Source organism: Podarcis gaigeae, assembly GCF_964106915.1.
Source record: "Podarcis gaigeae genome assembly, chromosome: 1".
In the NCBI taxonomy this organism is placed as follows: Eukaryota; Metazoa; Chordata; class Lepidosauria; order Squamata; family Lacertidae; genus Podarcis; species Podarcis gaigeae.
This window is the reverse complement of record NC_139678.1, coordinates 45,370,755-45,396,095: the sequence shown is the minus strand read 5'-3', so window position 1 is coordinate 45,396,095 and position 25,341 is coordinate 45,370,755. Positions and strand designations below refer to the sequence as shown.

Below are 25,341 nucleotides of genomic sequence, written 5' to 3'. Positions count from 1 at the left end.
AATGTGAACTCACCAACAGGCATTTGAAGCAGAATTGCTACCTTTGATCTTATATATGAAAAGCCACCAAGAGTTTATTTCCAGCGGAAAAGTGCTTACTTAGAGAAATATTTTGAAATAAACACCATTTTAAAACAAGGAAGGAGAAAATTATTCAGCCTTAATTTGTCTACAGATACTACATTAATGCGGAGGAAATATATCTTACCAGGTTTAATCTGTAGCCACCACTTGAGATACCAGCTTGTGCTGGTTTCATTTCATTTCATTTCATTTCATTTGATGGTGAAAACTTGTTCAAAAGAACTACAATGTAAACTAATTGCTTGCAGTTATTACCTGCATGCTATAATGGAAATTATTATTTATTAAATTTATATACTGCCCTTCATCTGAAGATCCATAGTCAAACATTTGGATTATGTTACATTTGGTGAGAAACAATGAAACATAGAACCAAACACAATGCATTGATGCTGCTTTGTAGCTTGTTACCACCATCATTTTGTAAAGTAGTGAAAAGTGATAATTGACAAAGACGTCATGCATCACCTGTGATATAAGGAGGTGTTGTAACAATAAAATGTCCCATGTCTAGTCTTTTAAGTCATTGTAATGATTAGTAAAAGGGAGAAATGATTATCTTTTACGAGAGAACATGTGTGGTTGTTGTTTTTTAAAAAAATCTTCCATCTGTTTGCAAAGGAATGGGAAGCTCTGCTTTGAATGCAATGAACATACTAATGATTTTGGAAAAACTAAAAGGAATTCAACCTCTGGAATCGCAAAAAGACATGATCAACTGGGTATTACAGGTAAAAAAACACACCCCCAAATGTCCCGTGTTAAATTAAAAAAAAAAAAAAGAACTTGACACATTTACTCCACAGTGTTGCTGGTGCACAAAGTAATCTCTTTAAAAGATAGCATATACAGATAATGTTGTTACTATCATTGTTTGGGGCAGAAAACTCATAATGAATTAATGCTTGTTTATTCATGTGATAGAACTGGCTGGTGGGAGGGGGATTTTAACAAAAACTAGCTTAGTGGAATAAGACAGTATCTCTGTTCTGGTTCAAATGAGATATGCAACAGTTGCTACTGAAATGTTGCTCTTTATTGGCTTTTCCAAAGGCTATATGAAACGAACGATCTGTTCCTCGTGTAAAGGATTGTGTGACAAAACATGATCCCCTGTAAATACAGCAGATTTGAAATGACCGGGTTCCTGCTTTGCCACAACCATGGACTACTATGAATGTTTCGTTGCTGATATTTAAAGTCCTTAATGACTTATAACCAAGATACTCAGTAGACCACCTCTCCCAATCTTTAGGATCTTCCGAGAAGACTCTACTGGTTGTTCCACAACCAGCAATTGCCACTTGGTAGGAATGCAGAAATGGGCCTTCTTGGTGATAGCACACAGCCTCCAGAATGTGCTCCCTATGAGGCAGTGTTTGTAATAACTTTTAAGTGTCTCATAAGCTTACATATTTGTAAGCAGGTGACGCTGTGGTCTAAATCACTGAGCCTCTTGGGCTTGCCGATCAGTGGTTCGAATCCCCGTGACAGGGTGAGCTCCCGTTGCTCTGTCCCAGCTCCTGCCAACCTAGCAGTTTGAAAGCATACCAGTGCAAGTAGATAAATAGGTACCACTGTGGAGGGAAGGTAAATGATGTTTCCGTGCACTCTGGCTTCTGTCACGGTGTCCTGTTGTGCCAGAAGCAGTTCAGTCATGCTGGCCACATAACCTGGAAAGCTGTCTGTGGACTAACGCATGCTCCCTTGGCCTGAAGTGAGATGAGCACCGCCACCCCATAGTCGCCTTTGACTGGACTTAACCATCCAGGGGTCCTTTACCATTATCTTTACCTACATATTTACCAAAGCTTTCCTGGACTGTGACTCTTATTTTTTAAACTTTTTTTGTTTTGTGTACTGCTTAGTTTTATTTGTGACATACTGTTTTGTTTTGTTTTCAGGAAATTTTAATGCACATTGCATTTTTATTGTTTTTATGTAAATGCTTTAGTTTTTTTATTATATAATCAGTATACATTAATAATAAATACCACAGGCCATAAATACCACAGACATTTTTGAATAGCCTATACAAAAAAGTACATAATTGTTAAAGCCATTTTATAACTATGTATACTTTTTTGTACACTGAGCAGCACCATTTGTACACACCATTATCACCTGTAGTCGTTGTACAGACTGAATAGAGAAAAGTGAATAAAGGTATTTTTTTCTAAACGTAAAGATGGCAACAAATGGTATTGATTGTGTGCTGCTGCTAATGGGGTATATCTTGTCCAGCATGCTTTCTTTCATGGGGCAAACCATAATGTGGCTTGGAAATATAGAAATATCACAGTCTATTAGCATTGTAACTATTAAATCTCTGTTCCCAGATGTTTGACACAATAAAACGGCTGAGAGAGAAGTCATCTTTTCCCACAGCAGCTATTGCATCTGGGCCAGAATCTGCAAAAGCCAACGAGGTAACTATAAAATAGGAAAGAAATAATGTATTCACAAGAAGATTTGGCTGTTTCTACATTTGGAATTCTAGCCCCTGGGCTCACAGCTTCATGCATTTAAATGCAAGGTTAAATACTCCATTCTGATTAACAAAATTATATATTTTACAAGTGGGAACTGATTTGGAATGGCAGACTTCCTGGCTCCTTGATTTTTTTTCTTCCCCCGAAATTCATTGCTGGCAGACCCCTCTGTAACCAATACTCTCTGGAGGCTATTCTCTCTGGGAAGCTGTTCCTAGCGGTCCCAGCCACAACTCTGTTGTACGTGAAGTTGTAATCTCTCTTGCCCTGAGAACAATCTGTAGACACTGGAACTCTAGGTTTAAGATGAAGGGCAGCATTATGGTGCCTGTGTCTAAAACCTATTATTAGCCCTGTACAGCATTGCACTGATAAGAAATTCTCATTACCTTTTGGGGGACAGAGTCTGTTCACAGGTTAGCTGTGAGAGGCTTGGGATATGGAGGTGGAGTAGTGTCACATTATTTTTTGTTAAGCAGAGTTTCACAAGTGCTAAGCAAACGCCATTGTTATATTATTGAAAAGTGATTCTATTTTAAAGATTTATTCCAGTTCTTTTTTGTTAATGAATAGCTTGCCTGGGTGTTTTTGTTTGTTTGTTTGGTTGCTTTGCCGCTAAATAAGATGCAAAGAACTCAGGACAAGGAAAAGGCTGAGAGGAAGAGAAAGGCCGAAGCAGCCAGACTTCATCGCCAGAAGATCATGGCCCAGATGTCTGCTTTGCAGAAGAACTTCATTGAAACTCACAAGCTCTTATATGAAAATACTCAAGAAACACAGGGAAGGGATGTTATGGAAGAGGAGAGGTAGGAAAATAACAATTAGTAATAGATTTTGGAGTAGCTTTTGATAATATAAAATAATACAAAATTAGAAGTCATTGGACAGTTTTATTGGCGCTCGTGGTGTTGGGATATAATCAACATCTATTCAGCATGCGGCTAAATATTGGTTGCAGTTCTGTTTTTCTTTGGAGAGTGAGGTAAAACTACAGTATTAATGCATAAATTTTAAATCATATGTGATTTTACTTAAATGTAAATCGTAAATAATTGTTTGCTGACAGGAATATGTTAGTTTGACTTTTGTTGTGTCTTTATAACAGCCCACCAATTATAGATTATACCAGAATTGCCTTGGGACCCAAGCAAGGGCCATCTGTCGCAGAAAAGGAAGTGCTGACATGTATTCTGTGTCAGGAAGAGCAGGAAGTGAGGTTAGAGTGTGCTGCCATGGTTTTATCTGCCTGTGTCCAGAGATCCACTGCCTTAACCCAACATAGAGGGAAAATGCTTGAACTTTCTGGGGGTATGTATCCTGTCTTCAAGTCACCTGCTTGCATAAGCAGTAATATTGCTTCAGGTTTTGTTTTGTTAGCTCAAGTTACAGAACTGAAAGTCATGTTACAAAACATTGATGTGAATTGTTTTAGGAGCCATCTCAAAAGCAGTTGAGAAATCAACTGTTTTATCCCTTCTAATTGAAAGAAAAATCCCCCAAACCTGAACTATATTGAATGTATGAGCAAAGCTCAAAATCTCATTTGATGGTCCGTTTCTTACTTGGTGTTAATAAAGAAGATCAATAATTATTTCTTCAGTGAGTACTGTATAAGATGTACAAGATGCTCCTCTGGCAGAATTTTTGCTTGAATAGTCTTTGCAAAATCTTTCATTTGACACTAAATGATGTAATCATCCTTCATATCATTTTTTCTTCAATAGATAAAATAGATCCTCTTTTCATGGATCCTGACTTGTCATGTGGAACTCATACAGGAAGTTGTGGTCATGTGATGCATGCTGCCTGCTGGCAGAAGTAAGTAGATACATTTAGTAAACTTTATTATTATTATTATTATTATTATTATTATTATTTTGCTTTAGTTTTAGTCAATTTTGAAACTATCTCTTCCAGCATATCTCAAGACATATTTAATGTCCAACAGATTCAAGTATCTCAGCGAAATAAATGAAACCAGGCTAGCATAAGTGTAATCAAAAGACAAATATGGACAAAATATTCGCTGTTTTGCCTGGGGCTGATGAGAGTTGTGTTCCAAAATATCTGGAGGGCACCAGGCTGGGGATATCACATTAACCTGGAGCTCTTGAAATTCTGCTTCCAGAACTGCCTATTGGGGCTTGATCCTGAGTTCTCTCTCTGCACTCTACTTCTTGTTATCTCCCACAATATCCCATAGTTAATTTACACGGTACAAAGTTTTGTATGATGGGTAGAAAGTTTTGATCATTGTCCCTCTTTTTCGCTTATGCTCAACAACAAAGTTATAACAGTAAGCCAAGTGCGTAACAACAAAGGGTATCAAAACTCTGCTTTTCCTTGTTAACACTCAACACTAAAGACTTTCTTTTGGTTGTCTGTTTCAATATTGCAGGTACTTTGAAGCCATTCAGTTAAACTCTCGGCAGCGACATCATGTCGAACAAGTTTTTGACTTGGAGAATGGAGAGTACCTCTGCCCACTTTGCAAATCTCTGTGCAACACTGTGATACCCATTCTTCCTTTGCAAATGCACAAGATAAACAGGTAAGTTTAAACATTTAAATAGCCCATTAATTAATTTTGTATACCGCTCTATACCTGCAGATCTCAGGGCATTTCACAGGATAAAATCACAATATGAAAACACAAAATACATAATCAAAATAAAAACAAAAGGAACCTAATCACACCCACACACCCAACACATTTTTAAAGGCACTGGATGTCAATTTTAGTCTGATAGCAGTTTTCTTGTTGCATGTATGGGGAAATACATACTGATGATGAAGGTGATGACGAATTACATTTCTATACCACCCTTCAACTGAGGATCACAAAGAAGTTTACAATATAAAAACAAAAAAATGCATAGCGTAGTAACAAACAAAAACAGTACCCTTCCTTGCAGTTTAAAAGGCCATAAATTGTTTGAATAGCCAAAGGCCTGTGAGAAGAGGAATATTTTTGCCTGGCATTGTAATGAAGGCACCAGGGGAGCCTCCCTGGCAGAGCATTCCACAAGTGAGGAGCCACCACAGAAAAGGCCCATTCTGTTATTTTACTTACCCATCAATTTTGAGTGTCTAGAAGAAGTTTTATAAAATGAAGTTATTCACATATGAACCAGACAACTAAATAGCTGTTTAAATTCTCTTGTATAAGACACGAGCATCTCAGACTGGGCTCCAGGGGTTATATTTTTTGCTATACTTGTGAAAACTACAACTACCTTTTTGTATTATCAGTGAGGATGCCGAGGTGGTGGTTCAGCTTCTATCTTTGAAAAAATGGATAGAGATTGTTATGGCCAGGATATCTGGTTACAACAAGAAAAACACTGAAGGTCTGTATATGTTACACTTAACATTTTAAAAATATTTTTAGGAGGTTGCCAAATCTTTATAAAACACTTTATTTTGCTACTGGTTACAGGTACCATTTTGAGGATCATTGCAATCCTATTGTCTGCCCTAAAAAAATAAGTAATTGAAATATCTTCTAAAGTTGTGCATCTCTAACAGAGTGTGGAAAGTTATGAATGCAAATTGAAGGGCTTATAATTCCATTGTTTTGTGTTGCTGGATAGCGTTGAAGTCTGGTGCAGACTTTTATTGAATTTTTATTTAGGTATATACTAATCATGAAGTCATTTAAGATATAGGCTCCATTTTTCTTATATTAGGTTGGTTCCCCCAGCCCCACCTTAAAATGTTGTGTTCTGTTAGCTTTTTGACTGTTCTGCAAATGAAGCTCACAGACTTAGACTGAAAATTGATATTCAAAGATTAATCCATTTGCATATTAATAGAGTCAGCTGCACATAGCACTTAATGCCATCTAATAGGTTGTTATGTAAGAATTATTATGTCTTAATCCATGGGTAGGCAGACTACGGCCCGGGGGCCGGATCCGGCCCAACCACCTTCTAAATCCGGCCCGTGGATGGTCCAGGAATCAGCGTGTTTTTACATGAGTAGAATGTGTCCTTTTATTTAAAGTGCATCTCTGGGTTATTTGTGGGGCATAAGAATTTGTTCATTCCCCCCCAAAAAATAAAGTCCGGCCCCCCACAAGGTCTGAGGGATAGTGGACCAACCCCCTGCTGAAAATGTTTGCTGACCCCAATCTATCATTCATGATCTAAGAATTTTTACCATAGTAAGGACTGCTGCCCTTGCTTGCTCTGCCTGCCAACCCCTTTCCAAACCTCTCCTCCCTTTATATCTGACCAACTCCCCCTCTCTTTATATCTCACACATCTCCTTGCCCACCCCTGTGTAGCTCACCCCATTCCTTCTCCTCACAGCTCATCCCAAGCTCCACTCACTCCAGGCTTGCCCCTGGCCCCTCCCTCTCTCCTCATGGCTTGTCCCAACATCCTGCCCCTTTTAAACGAGGGGGGAGGCACTTCAGAGAGCACTTTGCCAAACCGCACTGTGAAGCATCGCCTCCCCTCTGTTAAACAGCTTGCCTCTGCTGCCTGCCGCCCTGTCAGCACACGGTAGCTACATGAACTGCACCGTGACAACAACCTTATGTTTTTAAGTATATAGGAGAAAATAAATAATTTTATTTTGTTTAGTTGAACTGCAGTCTGACATGAATTTATTTCTCTTTTTAAAAGAAGGAAAACAGATTGCTCCATCTTTACGTGACATAGAAATGGAAGAGACTTCATCTGATTTCCATTCCATTCTTAGCTTTGGAGTAGATCCTTTGTAAGTGTTAAGAATCACATTTCCACTTTAGACTATTTTTAAAAAATAAATAAATCTGGAATCTATACAGTGGGCATTATTTTCTGCTTAGGGGAAAATAATATTTTCTTTAAAGTATCTACATTCTACAACATTTATATGGGCCATTATGATTATTATCTCTGATCAAGCAAACCTCTGCCAGAGTTTTATCTAATTATTGGTCACCGTTATCTGAGAATATAACTTGAAAACTTGTTTTTTTTACCTAAGAGAAGTCTATAATAACGAGCAAAAGCTGAAAGATGATTTCCTGTTACCAGGAACTGCTGATTTAAATGCAACTGTGCAAATATTCTCATAATCAGTTCTTTGAACTTTGTCTAGCCTCACTTATTCACAATCTGACATTCTCCTGGCTTCCTCCACAGAGTTAAGTATTCTAATAGTATCAAGGAGATGGTGGTTCTATTTGCCACTGCAATTTACAGAATTGGATTAAAAGTTGCACCCAATGAAACTGATCCACGCATTCCTATGATGACTTGGAGCACATGTGCGTTTACTATCCAGTGTTTAGGTAAATCAAAAATAGAATTCCTTTCACAACTGGATTTCAGCTTTTATTATATTAGACATGAAAATAGCCAGGGTTTTAAACTTGAAAATATAAGAAAGCTACTACAAAGCAGTTTCTAAAATACTGTTATAGGGCAAATCCTATATAACATGTACAAATACTGTACAAAAATCAGACTTTTACAGTCCCCGTTATCAAGCTATCCCATTTAAAATTGACAGCAAAATGCTGGGGTCCCCAAAATGGCAAAAGGTTGGAATGCTTTGTTTGAATTTGAGGAAGTGTTTTCAAGATCTGTTTCTTGTACTTATTTGACTAGTGCTATGGACATTTGACTACTTAACAAGTCACTTCAAAATCTATTTTAGTTGGGAATGCTCAATTTCCACAGACTGCAAAATGGCACAGTAGCAAATATTTTATTTGCTCTAGAATTGATATGAACACTGTGTTCAGACTTGGAAGCAAGCATACAGATGTGTGTGTGTTCCCTGAAATAGTAAAAATTAGACACTTTCATTCAAAGACCTTGCTCCATTTTGTTACCTCTTTCCATAGATCAAAAGTTAATTAAAATGAACAGTAAGCTAAAAAGAGTTTGAAAGCCAAAACAAGCAGGTTCCTTAACTTATTGGAAAACTGAAATGCAAAACATTTTGATTGCTTGTAGAGTACATGACTCACTACCAGCTTTGTTTCTTTTTCAGAGAATCTTCTGGAAGATGAGGGCAAGCCTTTATTTGGTTCTCTGCAAAACCGTCAGGTAGGAACAATAAAGGATGTAATTGTCGTGACCGACTCTGGGGTTGCGGTGCTCATCTCGCTTTATTGGCCAAGGGAGCCGGCGTACAGCCTCCGGGTCATGTGGCCAGCATGACTAAGCTGCTTCTAGCGAACCAGAGCAGCGCACGGAAACGCCGTTTACCTTCCCGCCGGAGCGGTACCTATTTATCTACTTGCGCTTTGATGTGCTTTAGAACTGCTAGGTTGGCAGGAGCAGGGACCGAGGCAACGGGAGCTCACCCCATCACGGGGATTCGAACCACCAACCTTCTGATTGGCAAGTCCTAGGCTCTGTGGTTTAACTCACAGTGCCACCCGCGTCCCACATCAGTTATTTATTTAATGGATTTATTTATTGAATTTATTTATTGAATTTATATTCTGCCCCATACCCAGAGGTCTCAGTGTGGTTCACAGAAAAGATCACAATATATAAAATCAGAGCAATAACAATAACCCAATAACACCTCCCCCCCAAAAAAGAGCCACATTTTAAAAGGGTATAGGATGTCCATTAGGTCAACCAAAGGCTGGTTAAAAAGGAACGTTTCTGCGTGGTGCCTAAAGATGTACAATGCAGGTGCCAGGCGAACATCCCTGGGGAGAGCATTCCACAGACACAGAGCCACTGCAGAGAAGGCCCTGTTCTCGTGTTGCCTTGAGGTAAGGTCCTAATGTGCTGCTCTAGGTAGACTATTGAGCACAGCAACTACATTTATTACACTTCCTTCATAAACTAGTTATTCACATAACACTCTTCCAAATGTAGGGATGGTGCAGGGTGGACTCTTGTGTTTAATGAGTGTGTTTTATAGAAATATAGAAATACTTTATTATCACTGTACCACAAGTAGAAAGTTCAGCCAAAAAATTAAGAAATATTTTGGTTCCAGTGCTGGGGAACCTATGAGGGACATCCAGTGGTATCCTGCTGGCACAGTGGACTTTGGCTTGTACAGTAGGATTTCCCATTCCTCTCAAATGCTGCCTTAACCACATGGAGCAGTTTTTTTGGGGGGGTGCTCAGGGGGTTCAGGAAAGGGGGACTCCCTCACATTTGCTGGCTTGACATTGGATATTGCCTGATGTATTGTCTTATTCATGTGCTCACCAAGGCTTTGAACTTTGATTATCTCAAGTCAACAGTTGGCCTAGCAACCCAATTAAACAAAACAAGTAAGTTTGAAAACTCTGGGCTAAGGATTCTGTTCTAGGGGATTGGCGAGGGTGGGGTGTGGGGGGGGGGGAGATCAGGTATATGTAACCACTGGACCATTCCTTAAGTAGTTGCTCAGGCTATGTCATATATAATTTTCCAACTGATGTTTGTTTTGGCATTTGTTAATTGCTATGCAGGAGTTTGCAATCCAAATGCCATCTTCTTTACTTACCTTTTTCCTTCCTTTCTGCCTGTGAGGAGCCCAGGTCCTGGCTGCTATCTCCAGCCACTAGAACACAAATATTTTTAGAGAATAGGGATGGGGAAGCACAGCCCTCTTCTAACCAAACCTTTCTCCTTTATCTCCTCACCCTCTAGCACAGTGGTCTTAAAGCATTGCTGCAGTTTGCAGTTGCTCAGAGGATTACATTGCCACAAAGCCTGATCCAGCAACATCTTGTACGTCTTCTAGGAGGTAACATGGTGTTTTTTCCCCCCATTATAAGTTTTGGAAATAAGTAAAGTCTTCTTGGAAAGATTCGTCTCTGAAACAGTAACATAATTCAGATAAGAGACATAAGCTTTTATGGGTTTTTATTTTTTGTCTAGTAAGCTTGAAGAAACAAGAATTGACAGTGCGGGGGGGCAGGGAATCTTACATCATTGCAAACCCTTTCTTTGCAATCTGTTTTATTGAAAGCAGAAAGTCAGAATTTCCATTTAATATATATTTTGCTCTTGTAGTTCTTCTGCCCAGTTTAAAAGCGGAAGACACACCATCCCTTCTAGACGTGGATCTGTTTCATGTTTTGGTAAGTGTGTGTAGGATTCTCTTGGCGATGATGCTCTTAAAGTTTGAGATTGAGTGCAGATATTAGTTCTATGGCTTATACAGTCTGTGTGCAGATATTAGTTCTATGGCTTATACAGTCTGGAGTCATGTCTGTAACAGTTCCTGGGGGGTGGGCAGTCCTTTGTGGGAATTACCTTGAGAGTGCCATTGATTCTTTTTGGATTTGGATTTGACTTGTGTTTGTTTCCTAAGCCTTGAGTCTGTCATGTAAAAAATGCCCCTGCAAATGGGCAGTTTAATTTGTAATGAGTGCCAGGCCTATCAGTGTCTTATTTCCTTTTTAGGTTGGTGCTGTGTTATCATTTCCATCTTTGTATTGGGAGGACACTGTGGACTTACAACCTTCATCGATCAGCTCTGCCTGTAACAATCTCTACCTCTTCCACTTGGTCACTATGGCACACATAACCCAAATTATTCTCACTACAACTACAGGTGATGGTATCTTTTGTGTTTAGGTTTTTCTAGATAACATCATAAAGTACTTTTAGATGTTTCGGCAGGAGGCTTTTATGCCTTCCAGTTCTCAAAAATAGTTCCATATATTTGTACGGTAGAGTGTTCACCTGCTGACATTCTAGGACCTAAGTGGCAAGGAAAAAGATCTGCTGACAGTAGAGATTTCCTTCATGGGTCTTAAAATTATCCCTTGCCTTCATCCAGCTACGAAATCCAAGCATGGTTGCACACACCTAACCCTTTCCTACGTCTAACAACTTTGTGGGGCATATAGGTGCTATCCCTGAACTGATGATTTGTGTCTTTGCAAACAAATCAGGCCCATAAGCCAAAAACAAACCTTGGTTATAGCTCTTCTCTTGTTTGGAGAGACACAAACCATGAGCCTGGATTTTAATATAATGCTAAGCTAAACCTAGCAGCATGGCAGGAGTGATGGAGGCGCAAACCAGCCACAAGTTTTGCTCCATGCTGTAGCATGCTGAATGTTTATCTTGAAACCACAGTTTACCTTAACCATGTTATAAAGGGATGTGTGAACCAGACCATTGGCCTCTGGTTTACAACATATCTGGTTAGAGCAGTTACTGTGTTTATTGGCTAGGACAGCTGTGTAAGGGTGTCAACAACTTGCTGGAAACTCCCATACTGGTGAACTTCATGCTGAACTACAGCTTTTGATTTCCCACCTGTCATTGCACATGCTTATATTAGTGCTTTTAAAGTTCCTGTCTTTTTATACGGAACTTTTCCTCTTGTTCATTGTCTTGAGTTTAACCATTGTGATTTAGAAGACTGGGTCTTATATCTCCAAAACTCCACTTGCTTGGTTCCATAATTTTTACTGGGTATCTCTGGTAAAGTAGTGATCAAATAAAGGGCCTGAAAAGAGACATTATGAAAGCTACTCCAGCTACCTACTTTTGTGTGTTAATTGTCTGCAAGCTGAATGTGTAGTTGGTAAGCGTGTTGTTCCAACCAAATCAGCCCATGTCTACACCACTGTTTCACTCTAGTCAACAGCATCAGGACATCTGCCCCAACAATATTATCAAGGTGGTGACTACAAGTTCCAGCTTGCCTTTTGATTTGCATGGATGTCTTCTGGACTTTAAGGTTAATTTTCCCCCTGGCCTGGCATTGTGGAGTTGAGTCAAATTATAGTCCACTTCTGTGCTTGTCCTGGATTTAGAAGAGACTTGGGACATACTGTTTCTCCCATGTACATGGATGGCATTACATAAATAAGTGAACAATAATATAAAAAGAGTGGATTGTTATAAAAGAGAAAAAGTACACGAAAAATTGTAAATACTATTAAGGGAAAAGACCAAATATTTTTAAAATTATTTTTTGCACAGAGTGCCTGTCTGCACAAGTACAGCATGACAGTGAGGAAGCACGAGCAGCTGATTCTTTCTGTAAAGAAATTTGCAGGTACACAAGTGGGTAAGTAGCTTCTCTGCAATGTTTTGATGGATCAGGAGTGCATTGTGTTGAATCCCGCTCCTTTATTAGGACAAACAAAATGTCACAAAATAGTGTGCTAGCTTTAAGGTTCTCGAGAACTCTTCCCTAGGGTAGATGGTAAAGAAAGCTGAGGAAGGGAGTTTAAAATATGGCTGGTTGTGAAACAATGGAGTCTGTGTCTGGTCAGTGTCTTAAGATAGAATATGGGAGGGAAGTATCAAGTATTCCAGAGAGGTTGTGAGAGGTGCTGTGCAGGTTTGAAGTTGCACCCAAGGCTTCTGAAAGACAGAATACATTCACTACCAGCCAAGTATCCCACTCCCAAACCTTGCTTTGTTTATAATCTAGACCAGCTTTTCTCAACTTCAGGTGCCTAGATGTTGTTGGACTACAACTCCCATCAGTGCTAGCCAGCATAGCCAGTGGTCATGAGTTGTAGTTGTAGTTCTAGCCTGATGAAGTGTCATGGAGAATTCAAAAGCTTGCACACATTTTGTAACGTTTTTCATTGGCTTAATAAAAGTATTGCCCTAATACGATTTGGGTTTTCTTTCTTATGGACTAGCATTGCTACCTTACTGTACTGATGTTTCACATTCCCCAGGAAAGAAGGGAGAGAGGTTGATTATCAAATCAGGATCTGACATAGTTGTAATACTATGTGCAAAGTTCCTGTAACAGTTTTTTACTTCTACATTTTAAAAAAACTGCCTTCAAGCTCTTGGGCAGGGGTAGAAAAAGATTTCTGGCAAGAGGACCTGATCCTTACCTTCCCCACCCCTGATGAGCCAAAGTTGACAGGCAGGCTGGGCCACTCACCTGTCAATTACCTGATTTTCAAACAGCGCATTGTAAACATCATTGAGCAGGGATATTTACAAATGGCTTTCAGACTACAATCCCATTTCTTCTTCAAACCACAGAGGTGTGCTGTCACCTGCCCATCAGCTGAGATATTTTTGTAATCACTTCTCTGCAAAGCATCCATGTGTGTGTATATACATTTGTGTGTGAGGGAGATATTGGTATTTTATTAAAAAGCAGCTTAAAAAGTATCTCTCTTTCAGTGAGTGAGCTTTTTAATCTTCACCATTAAACCATTTGTATTTAATCAGTCAGGAATTTATATCATGTTTTAAAACCTGACCCATGGCAGGACCTCCTTGGTGGTGGCTCTCCATTCGTGGAATTTGTAGTTCTCCCACCCTGGTAAGGTGTGTCTGTCTCCTTCGTTAGTAACATTCAGAGGGGATTTTAAAATATTCCAGGCAATTGATAGCTGAAAGATGCTTGCCTGGCAACCTTGAAAACATTAGTTAGGAAGAATATGTGACTCTTTTTCTATGTTTTTAGATGTACTTAATGTTTTCAACTTGGTTTTTAATTGTATTGTTTTTCTGCTTAGTTGCCACCCTGCACTCCTTTGGGAGGAAGTGCGGGATAGAATTTTAATGAATAAATTAAATATTGTTGACAACCTAAAATACTAAATACACATATTCAAATCTTTATTGCAGTTGTTATAGCCAAACAGTTCCAGGCTGGTATTTGTGGGATTGCATTAAGAAGGGCATCATGCCCTACCTCCGTTGTGCTGCTTTGTTTTTCCACTATTTGCTGGGAGTGCCTCCACCAGAAGAACTTTCATCGGGTAAGTAGCAGAGCATAGGTAATCTCAGCATGCCAAGGTAACACCAGATTAAAAATGTGCTGAACAGTATTGACCACTATAAAATGGTTTTCAAAAAGTTCTTTTGATATATATTGAAAAATCCTTCTCCATAAATAATCTCTAGTTTAACATTGCTCACCAGGGCAAGACTGTTTGAGCATACAACACCAATTCTGACTGCCAGTTAGTTTCCAGGCCCAATTCAAAGTGTTGATGTTGACCTATAAAGCCTTAAATGCTCTGGACTGCAATACCTTTAACCTCAGTGGCACAAGATTGCCCTGGCCACACTCCCACTGCCTCTCGCATACGAAGTGCTTTCTTCCCAGACCTTCAGTCTAAATCTGCTCTTCCATAACGGGCACACCAGCACTAAGAAATTCACACCCGACAAAGAGTAGGGGGTACACCCAAAATAATTTGCTCCCACATCTTCCCACACAGAGGCAGCTGTAGTCTTCCTTAACATGGGGAGGTTGCAATTTGTGCATTCACAACAACAGTTCACATTGACTTACGGAGAAAAATAACTGACAGCTTTCAATGTGACTACGGACATTCCCTCCACAGCAGTAAGAGTCTTATCCGAAGTAGTTCCTGGCTGTCATTCCAAACTGGCTATTGTCTTCATCTGATACATTTTTACTTTCTAAATCTGCACTGAGTATTCACTTTTAACAGAAAAAAGGTTTTTTTATGTTAGTTGCTGCACTTGAAGGTACATCTAACATCTTTTTCCTTTTTTCAGTTTCAGAAGAAGGCCAATTCAAGGCTCTTTGTGGATACTTGTCTCTACCCACCAATCTGTTCTTGCTTTTCCAAGAATATTGGGATACTATAGAGCCCTTGCTCCAGAGGTATGACTGCTGTTGGGAGAAAAATATGCGTGTTTTTTCAGGTTCTCACATAGAGCATATGATTGTCCCAACATCCAGAAACTGTTGGCTGGGTGAGAAAGAGTGGGCTGGGAACCATAGAGTGCAGTGGAATTGAGACTGTCTAGTCTAGCCTTTGTCAACTTGGTGCCCTCTGGATGTTTTGGACTAAAATTCCCACCAGTCTTGGCCCTCACAGTTGGCTAGGGGTGGTGGGAGTTATAGTTCAGGATGTCCAGTGGGGAACCAAGTTGGCAAAGGCTGATCTAATCTAACCCCCTGCCTCAAAGTGGGATCATTTAGCCACCATCATTGCACAACTTAGGCCACTGTGTGTTGTGATCAGGTAAGCCATATGAAGGTGTCTGTTGATCCAAAAGACTTGGAACAAGTTTGCAAAGTTGCACTGGGGTAAAAGGACAGACCCAGAAATGTGATGGGGATGGGCTGTGAGGATACAGTGTGTGTTGATGTGTCTTTCAGGGTAGAACAGGCATAACCTGAATACAGGCAGCCTAACATATTTCAGTTTACTTAACTGTGTTGAATATGAGTTATTATATTATATTATATTATATTATATTATATTATCAAAACTTAGTTTTCTAAAAATTAAGTGTCTGGTTCTCATTTGCTTTCTGAGCACCTTTGTATCAAGGGAGATGGTTCTGCCTTTGTTTATGGCCTTAGGAAAAGCAAACACCTTTTGGGGGTTGCTGGCCAGTCATACCGACCCAAAATCTTTGTGGGCATCCAGTGTGTCAAACTGAAAATCAAAGCTGGAATATATAAGAAAATAAAAAAATTGTCCAGTAGCACCTTAGAGACCAACTAAGTTTGTTTTTGGTATAAGCTTTTGTGTGCATGCACACTTCTAATCTGTGACAGGATTTATTCACCACTTCAGGGCAGGAGAGGGAATGGTTCCAGTTATGAGTAAGAGTAGCAAAACACTAATTAAACTGGTAGTTTTGGGGACCAAGCTAGTGATGGACAGTACTACAATATATTATTGTCCTGATGGAGAATTTCACATGCAGGTGGTGTGCGGATCCAGCTGTACTCAGCTTTCTGAAGGGGAAAAGTATTGGAATAAGGTCAGTTTTACTTCTTTTTTCCTGAAACAGCAGTCTTGGTTGTATTTTAATATTTAGCAGTGTGTTTTCATCAGTGCCCCTTGCCCCTTTGCTTTTAGATATATTGCTCCCCCAAACATCTGCTCTTGGGTAAATACAGAAATGTCAGGAGAAATGTCAGGATAACCAAACTCCCACAATATTTCTGTTCTGATAAGAACAGTAATGCACATGGTGCCAGCTGCATTGTGTGGAGAAGGTGGGTGCTCAGGATAGCCTTTCACACCACCTTCCTTGCCCAGCTGCTGCACAACATCCCTGCAATGCTGCCAGTTGGTTCTTGTTATCTGGTAGTTGTTATCTTGTTATCTGCCATCACCCCGTTTTCAGTTATGTACAGCCCTAGAAACAAGGGGAAAACGCGGAACACCCAGTGAACTTAAAGCTTTCACCAGTATGCCTCGTGCCTCCAGCCAATTTCTTGCACTTACGCAGAGCGTAACACCTGCTTTCTAGCGTTCTGTTTCTCCTTGGGAATATGGCAAATTCCTGGCTTTACCATTCTGGCCCTAGACTTCTAATACCGTGTGACCCCAAGTGATCTCGGCACGTGGCAGTCACACACTGATCCGATCAGCCCAATTGTGAAACTTTATTAGAAATAATGGGGAAAGCAAGGAACAGGGTCAAACAGAACACACAATGAACCAGAGTGCTAATCCTGGCCTGTCCTCTGCAATATAATTTCCCTAGACTGCTTACACATAGGCTGAATTCCCTACAGCAAGGTTCTAATGTATAACTATCACTTGCAAGCTCCTACTGCAGAGATCATAGCTGTCTTTGTGTCATCAGCCTTTGCAAATTTTGGATGAAATGTGAACATTTTAAAGTTCAGCAGAAGAATATTTGGTAGCTGTTTCTTTGATGTGCTTTTGTATCCTGGAGTATTGTAATTCTTCTTACTTGAATTAACTAGGTACCCAAGAAAAAGAAATAAATTGGTAGAGCTTCCAGAAGACTACAGTTGCCTTCTCAATAAAGGCTCTCAGTTTAGGTGAGAATTAGAAGTTTCTTTTGTGACTTTTTAGGGATTTGTTCTTCATAAAACTCTGTTCTGTCTAAGCGATCAAGATATGTTGCATAATTGTGCCAAGAGAATAATTTTAAGGTAGACACGGTGCTTTTTTCTGGGTGGATGCAGGGATACGTATACCCCTAAACATTTTGTGAATCTAAGTTTGGCCTCATTGAGGGGCAGTATTTCAATATGAGTAGGAAAATGACAGTATCCCTAAACATTTTTTTAGAAAACAAGCACTGGGTAGACATATATAGCCTTTTTTAAAAAAAATTGAAAAAGCAGCACAATTTGATTGTGTAAATGGTATTGCAAAAAAAATTAAAAGTGGTAAATGGACTTGGTTCAAGTATCTGGTTCCCCACTTGCAGTTTAAGTTTATAAAAACCAATGGTTTGGAAGCACTGATTCCTTTTAGCTGTAGATCATACAATTTTCATTTTAGGATAAGGAGATATTATTACCACTGGAGTAGTAACAGGTCATACTGATTAATAAAATGGTTAAACTTGAGCAATATTGTTATTTTATCATGTTCATAATTTGCAAAGTGCATTGGAAATCTCACTTGCCATCACAACATTTCTGAAGTGAATTATTTATTTTATTTAAAATAATTTAGAAGCCCCTTAATATTTTAAAAATCTCTAGGTGGTGTACAGTGTAAAAACAATAAACAATATGATTACAACTTTCATTCCCATTGGGCTCAGACATTAGAACGATACATGGTTTTGCATTCCATCTGAACCTAAACCACACCTTCTCAGTCTGCATTCAGAACCCTGGAAATAACTTTGAAGCATAAAATTCTATTTTAATTTGAATGGCATGCTAGTTTCAGAATCATTCTGGCTAGTTTTTCTGTACATCAGCTGGTGTACACCTGGAGGCATCCCATTAGAAAAAAGGATATTTTATCATCAGGTTTCTAAAGAAGGCCTGATAAAATGAAAGTTAGCAATGCAACAGGTTTTTGTTCACAAGCCGTCTTGGCAAATAATGTCCTTCTCATATTTTTGTTTTCTAATCTCCCTCTTGGTTCCAAATGTCATTCTCCAGTTAACTTTACCTTTCCAGATGCCCTCGATCCTCTGATGATGAAACCAAGCACCCCGTGTTGTGCTTGTTCTGTGGGGCTATGCTATGCTCTGAAAATACCTGCTGTCAGGAGCTGGTGAATGGGGAGGAGCTGGGAGCCTGCACTTCACATGCTGTCTACTGTGGTGCTGGAGTGTGCATTTTTCTCAAGTAGGTAACAGAGTAGAGTGAAAAGCCCATTGGAATGAATCGGAAGGAAGGGGTGTTGATGTGCCAAATGCCATGCTGATTTTTCTTTTAGACTATTACAAGAACATTACAGTCGTACCTTGGTTGTCGAACTTAATCTGTTCGGGGGAACCGTTCCAAAACCAAGGCGCAGCTTCTGATTGGCTGCAGGAGCTTCCTGCACTCAATCGGAAGTTGTGGAAACTGTGTCATTGGCTTCCAAAGAACGTTCAAAAACACTTATGTCAAGGATTTTCAGCATTCGGGAGCCAAAACGTACAAGTACCAAGGCGTTCGACAACCAAGGTAGATTGTGCTTAGATAGGAAGAGATGAACATTGGTTTTAGCTTGTTCATTTCCCATACTACAATTTAAAATACTACAGCTTGTGATACTTGGGAATTTCTTTATCTTTAGGATCAGATCATCTTAACCTAAATCATAAAATGGGGCTGATGACAGAAGTCTCTTGTTTCTTTTTTATTCCTTACACTATAGCCCAGAGCTGTTCATTAAGGGCAGAAATGTTTTTTTTTTGTGTGTGTGTGCTATAATTACCCATACACTACCCTGATCTGGTCATAGTAACTCAGCATTCTATAGTTCACACATATGAATTCAGGGAGTTGAGTAGCTTGTTCATTTTCTCACCTTCCCAGAAAGTCTGCATACAAAAGGATATTGGAAATTGTTGTTGGCGTCTGTCTGTCTCAGGATACAGTAGAGGATACAGTGAAGGAGTGCGCCTTTGGGGGTGAAGTCAAACTTTTGGAAGGTTGCAGTGCCTGTTGTGTCTGTAGAGACCGATGCAGGAGAGACATGTTTTGTTACAGCTGGGGCAAATGAAAGTGTCTGTGCTGCTGCAGATGTACCATGGCATTTCTTCTCTTTGCTCATACCAGTGGTCATTCCTCCTCTGGTCACTGCCAAGGATCCTGCTATGTTGGAAATATTAGGCTTTAAATAGGCAACACTGTTTACTGTGTTTACATATTCTTCAAAGTAAATGGTGTACTGAGACCACAGCCATCTTGGGGTCTTTCTCGCTAACATAACTGTTTCTGCTTTAGAATCAGGGACTGCAAAGTTATCTTAATAGGAGGGAAAACCAGAGGCTCTTTCTATCCTGCACCATATCTAGATGAATATGGAGAAACAGACCCAAATCTGGCGTAAGTAGATGCTTTGCTCTGTTGCCTAGGAAATTTCACTTTGCTGCTTTTTATGTTATCATCTTATGCTTTTTTTACTACAATTATCTGATGCCAAAAATCTGGCAAATAACCTTCTCTTGGTATTTTAAAGTAACTGTTTGGATGCCTTTGACTGTTCTTACCCTTTTCAACATAAACATGCATTTACAATGCCAGTAACTTCTTGTTTGACTGCTTAACAACAGAGGCTTTTGTTGCTAGCAAAAGTTCTTTGGTGAGACTGGTGGCTAGCCATAAATGCATTTCTTTGTGAGTTAGGAGGGGAGTTAGGAGACTGTGATTATTCACTGTTAGTAGCTAGCATGTTGTACATACACCAACCTAAATATTTCAGAATAAAGCAAAGTTAAAAGTACTTGCCACTTACAGTTTTCTCAAACCCTAATGCGTATATTCTTCTTGTTTCTCTTCCAAAGGCGAGGCAATCCTCTGCATTTGTGTCATGAAAGGTACAGGAAACTCCACTTGCTCTGGCAGCAACACTGCATCATAGAAGAGATTGCTCGAAGCCAGGAAACTAATCAGATCTTCTTTGGATTCAACTGGCACCTGCTCTGAGTGTCAGACTCTTCTAGTTTACTATGACTGAGTCTCTTTAAAATTTACACATGAAATAATAAGACGCTCATTTTAAGGAGAAATCCCTAGCCCACTAAACTAAACAGTTTTTGGTGGGTCAACTTTGCTTAGAGAAATATGCATGCACACAACCTCTCAGTGTGATTATTGATTAATCAGAACCAGAAATTGCTGGGTTCTGTAGAAGCGGGTTGGTCAGTGGATGTCTTTGGGGATGTCTTTTCCGCCAGAGTCTGCTTTTCATAGGACTAATTTAGGTGCTTCAATTTTCCGCCTGTCATCTTTCGATGAAAGGATCAGATAATCTTTCCCTTCATGTATATCAGCAGCAGTTCAGAACAGAACTGCTATTACTTAAACGGCTCCAGTGCATCTGAATATGAGAACAATGTACTTAAACCTATTTAATCCTTCCTCCCACAACTCTGCACCTGGCTTTCTCCTCCAGTTTAGCAACACTCAGAGTAGCCACACCCTGTGACTGGCGTGGTCTATGACTTATTCTTAGGGGAAGTAGTGTTACCAGGTATCTAGTAATCCATAGGAACAGTGTGAGGATGGAGCACAGAGGGGAATTTTAGAAGTTACTGAAAATGCTTTGAGGCTTATGAGGACCCATTCACTCATTAAGTCACCACAAAAGCTTCCAGTTAGCTTTAATGCATCAGAAAGTCAATGTTTTGCTTTTGGCATAGCCAGATGAGCACCTTGTAACTGTAGTTGTTGTGCTCTCCAGCATTGCAGCCCAGGAGTTTGGCTACCTGCTGCCATGGGTAGCCAGATGTTCCCCATAGCAATCTTTCTTACTGTGGACCATCATAGGCCCCAGACTGCAGCAAAAGAAGCCATTTAAATGAGCACCTGCTCTCAAGCAGCTACTAACACCATCTTAGAGGTTAATAGGAACAATAAAATAAAAATGGAAATTAGTTCAGTGTATGTACAAAGGGCTTTTCATTCAGTTTTATGTTTTTGGTTCTGTGGGAGACTTCAGTGACTGCATGTTGTCTGGTTTCATCATGCTGATTCCACAAACAAGTTGTTTTCAATAGCTCTCGAGGGTGCCCCATTTATAGAAGTTGATATTGAAATGTTGTAGTCACATCTTCCTTGTATATTGATTATAGCCATAACTATGTCAGAGGGACATAGTGATGAGAGAGGAAAAACTTTCCCAATAAGCCTTTTGTAACTATCCCCTTCAAGGAATCACCCCCTTTTTTGTCTTAAAAGTTAAATTATCCTGATGGTGCATTTTATCTGTGTACTCTAGCCTTCCTACTTTGTTTTTGGAGTCTTTTGTGTATATTTAAGATTTTAAGAGTGAGGATAAGAAAATGTGTGGGTTTGTGTGCGAGAAAATAAATGTTCTGAGTATTTGGGGAAAACCCCGTCTCCATTTGGCAAAGAAAGAAGACATGACAGACAGTGAAATCCAAAGATAGGATTTCACGTTTCATATTGTATAAATCCCAATTAGTGCACTGATGAGTTATCACTGTTCATAGGATAGTGGGTGGTGGAGCCAAGGCAGCCACACTTACCTGATATCCTGGCAGTGGAGTCTCTGCTGCCTCCCCAGGAGTGGGAGGGGCAAGGCAACATGGAGGTCAGCGCTGTGCAAATGCACTGGCAGAGCCACTATGACATTTACGCAGCACTGGTTTTCCTGTTGCCTTGCCCTTCCCAATTTCCCTCCTGGTCAGCAGCAGAGACTTCACTGCCGAGTGGTAAAGTAAGCACCACTGCTCCACCCCACTGTCTGCTTCTGAACTACAGTGAGTTATACTTTTTAATTATGTTTTGGTACCTAGATAATTTCTTCAAAATCTTTGTTTGCTTATCCACTTAAGTTTCCTTGTGCATTTCAAATAGCGTTTAGAATATTGCCACGAAGATTTTGTTGTTTTCTTGGATAGTTTTCTGGGTATGAAAAACTCTGCACATAAACATCATTTTGGAAAATTCCAAACAGAGGTTTACGCTGGTTATAGAGGGGGGAAACAGTCGTTGCAAAAACATGTGTGCTGAGATTACTGCAAAATGTCCCAGAAGCACTGCATGGTAAGAAGAGATTAGATAGTGTTCATGGTGTCTTGGTCATGTTCACTCTACTTGATATGTTTTGATTATATATCCATTTGCTCATATTATTATACTTTGGATTTAAAAGGGGAACTATGCTTGGATTTGTCTTGCCACTGTAGATTTAGCATGTCCTCAGTGGTAGCTCAGTGTTAGTGCAGGTGGATCTCACCCTGATTTGGACATCCTGCTCTATTTTTCTGGGGTGAGTGGTTCTCACACATGGAAGAATCACTTCTCTTCTCCCAATCAAAAATAGTGATGTAAGAAGATTCCTCATTCAGCATGGTAACTGCAAAGAGAGACTTGTAAACAGATGCCTAATGAGGAGAATGTGAGAGCTAACTTCACTGCGATGTTCTCAAACAATGGATTGATTCTAAACAATGAGCATGATTCAGGCAGCACCTGAGTTCCATTGGTTCAGTTAGAAAGTTAGGTGCATTCTTGATTTTGAAATAGGAAATCACACTTCAAAATGCTTAACATTGGCTGGATTGTACTCAGCAAGATTAATTTTTAATTCAGTTGCATGTGAACACTGCTTTTTGCTGAATTCAACAGTGTACAACCACAGCAGCTAGAGGTTAACATCCCTAGTCCCTTAAAGGAAGCTAAACGTTCACCCATAAGCAGAGGGGAGAGGAACATAAGAGATCCAAAATGTGTGACTCGTTTTCTTGCTGATTAACCAAGTAACTAGGATTCTCGCTTTCTTGAATGGGTGGGTCCTGTGTAGTCAAGCTCTGCTGTCTGATCAGATTGAGGAATAATGCAGGCAGTTGATGTTTGTGTGCAGTTTCCTACCCAGCTAAGGATACACATATAGGAATATAGCTGAACAGTGTTTACTTCAGTGATCAGGTTTTTTGTTCAGTTTACTCTGATTTTTTTTAATAACCTGACTTGAGAAAAATCAGAGGCAAAATGAACAAACTAACTTCTGTTCTTATGTGTTTTTACTTTTCTAGCAAATGAGCTCATGCACAGATGAGAGTGAATGGTCATTTTTAGTTTCATTAATTACTATGCAGTTTATCTCACTGTGAGGATTATTTGTATTTAGTGAACACACAGTGCTAATGCCACTGACAGGAATCATAAGGAAGATGAATGGAATTTTATTTACATACATGCATATATTGTTATCCTTTAATTGCAAAAATGTAAATTTGAGCCTTGTATAATGTTCTTGTCCTTTTAAAATATCTTGTATCTGTATATTTAAAAAGGAAATAAAGTAACTTCTCATACCTTGTGGACTTCCATTTCAAAATGTTACGTTTCTAGACAACTGTAATGGATAATATCTGGTAAGGAAAATGAAGAGACAAGAGCTAAGAAATTATCAGCCAATATTTTAATGCCACTTTTGCCACAATACTGAAATATATCAACCAGGTAGAGAGATATGGCCAACATTTAAACCAGAAATTACGCCTATGTGTCTTCCTTAAAAAACAAACAAACCCTAATCTGTTATATAAACAGCTATGTCAGTAATACCTGTGACTGGTACATACTGGTTGCCTGTTATAAAAAGAATTATAAGCACTAACTCAGTGTTTCCCAAATAGCTGATATGTGAACTCCCCCCCAAAAAAGAAAAATATTGATGTAACATTTTCATTGCTTAGTGCCACAAGAAATTATGAAACTCTGTATGTGAAACTGCCATAACGTAACATAACAAAAACTACAGAGAGGCATTAGCTAATCACAGGTCACAATATTTTAAGAGGAGGCAGTGGTTCACATTTCAGCTATATATCATCAAGGGTGGGGGTATACAGTGGTACCTCGGGTTAAGAACTTAATTCGTTCTGGAGGTCCGTTCTTAACCTGAAACTATTCTTAACCTGAGGTACCACTTTAGCTAATGGGGCCTCCCGCTGCCACCACCGCACAATTTCTGTTCTCATCCTGAAGCAAAGTTCTTAACCCGAGGTAATATTTCTGGGTTAGCGGAGTCTGTAACCTGAAGCGTCTGTAACCTGAAGCATCTGTAACCCGAGGTACCACTGTACTAGAGTAAGTATATGTGATGCATATATACCTGTCAAGTGAGTGGATATTGCATTGGTTCTTATATAGGTGCCTTAAGACCAGTGTCTTAAACTGTCTGAATGCAGTGGATTTATTTCCATGTATGACAAGGTGTGTGTTTTTTTTTTTAAAAAAACCACGTTGCTCTCCTATTTCTGATTGGCTTACACATTGATGATAAATGGGAGCAGAAGTCTACAACAAATCGTATTTATTTCTGTATCTGAGCAGATGCTGCAGCTTAGAGACTTGCCTTGCTAATGCCATCTGTGTCTCCTCTAATGAGAATTCGAATAAGGACTGTGCTGCTATTTGAGCTAGTTTTCCTTGGTTGGAACACAAATATTTCTAAACTCTGGAAAATGTTGGAAGTATCATTGTACTGGTGCACTAGGAAAGGTTGGCTTGCTCATTTTACATTTTAAAAAAGAAAACGAGAGATTACTTAACAGTTAAAGCTTAATTAATCTGCGTTAAGTGATCCTGGCTATATACTCTTACTTAAGTGATATGCCTTGCTGGGTCAACCTTATTTGTGAGAATTCCAGCAAGCTCTAGGGTAATAGACCAACAGAAAACTGGCTGTGGGCTGCGCTCGTGTCTACCCTGGGGCTAGATGCTTACTTACATCCATTGTTTCCAACCTGTCATGATAATCTTGGTGGTACATGAGCACTTAGGAGATACTAAACAAAAGTGTATGAGAAAGAAGAAAGAGAAATCACCCTTAGAAGTGTCATCCTACAAGCAATGCTGAGACTATTCTGGGTTAGAATCTTTTCTGCCAAAGATTCTAAGGAATATGCCTGCCATATCTCTCCAAGTTACTAGACCGCTCAATTTTAAACAAGTGTTGCTG

The 25,341-nt window shown here is 39.5% G+C and overlaps 1 protein-coding gene across 2 annotated transcripts in view; it reads left to right on the top strand.

Annotated features, from left to right (window-relative positions):
- Nucleotides 1–23,689, top strand: part of UBR1 (ubiquitin protein ligase E3 component n-recognin 1) — a 57,324-nt gene extending 33,635 nt beyond the window's left edge. For both annotated transcript variants that reach the window (XM_083746224.1, XM_083746223.1), the window contains exons 27-47: nucleotides 706–815; nucleotides 2,424–2,513; nucleotides 3,201–3,382; nucleotides 3,682–3,884; nucleotides 4,301–4,394; nucleotides 4,975–5,127; nucleotides 5,829–5,926; nucleotides 7,208–7,301; nucleotides 7,712–7,860; nucleotides 8,568–8,623; nucleotides 10,181–10,277; nucleotides 10,547–10,614; nucleotides 10,940–11,090; nucleotides 12,476–12,563; nucleotides 14,102–14,235; nucleotides 15,005–15,113; nucleotides 16,172–16,228; nucleotides 17,187–17,264; nucleotides 18,369–18,539; nucleotides 19,629–19,730; nucleotides 20,189–23,689. In XM_083746224.1, coding sequence (XP_083602350.1) covers nucleotides 706–815; nucleotides 2,424–2,513; nucleotides 3,201–3,382; nucleotides 3,682–3,884; nucleotides 4,301–4,394; nucleotides 4,975–5,127; nucleotides 5,829–5,926; nucleotides 7,208–7,301; nucleotides 7,712–7,860; nucleotides 8,568–8,623; nucleotides 10,181–10,277; nucleotides 10,547–10,614; nucleotides 10,940–11,090; nucleotides 12,476–12,563; nucleotides 14,102–14,235; nucleotides 15,005–15,113; nucleotides 16,172–16,228; nucleotides 17,187–17,264; nucleotides 18,369–18,539; nucleotides 19,629–19,730; nucleotides 20,189–20,330 — 2,426 coding nt within the window. In that variant the 3' untranslated portion in view covers nucleotides 20,331–23,689. The remainder of the gene's footprint in view (nucleotides 1–705; nucleotides 816–2,423; nucleotides 2,514–3,200; nucleotides 3,383–3,681; nucleotides 3,885–4,300; nucleotides 4,395–4,974; nucleotides 5,128–5,828; nucleotides 5,927–7,207; nucleotides 7,302–7,711; nucleotides 7,861–8,567; nucleotides 8,624–10,180; nucleotides 10,278–10,546; nucleotides 10,615–10,939; nucleotides 11,091–12,475; nucleotides 12,564–14,101; nucleotides 14,236–15,004; nucleotides 15,114–16,171; nucleotides 16,229–17,186; nucleotides 17,265–18,368; nucleotides 18,540–19,628; nucleotides 19,731–20,188) is intronic.
- Nucleotides 23,690–25,341: the final 1,652 nt, after the last annotated feature.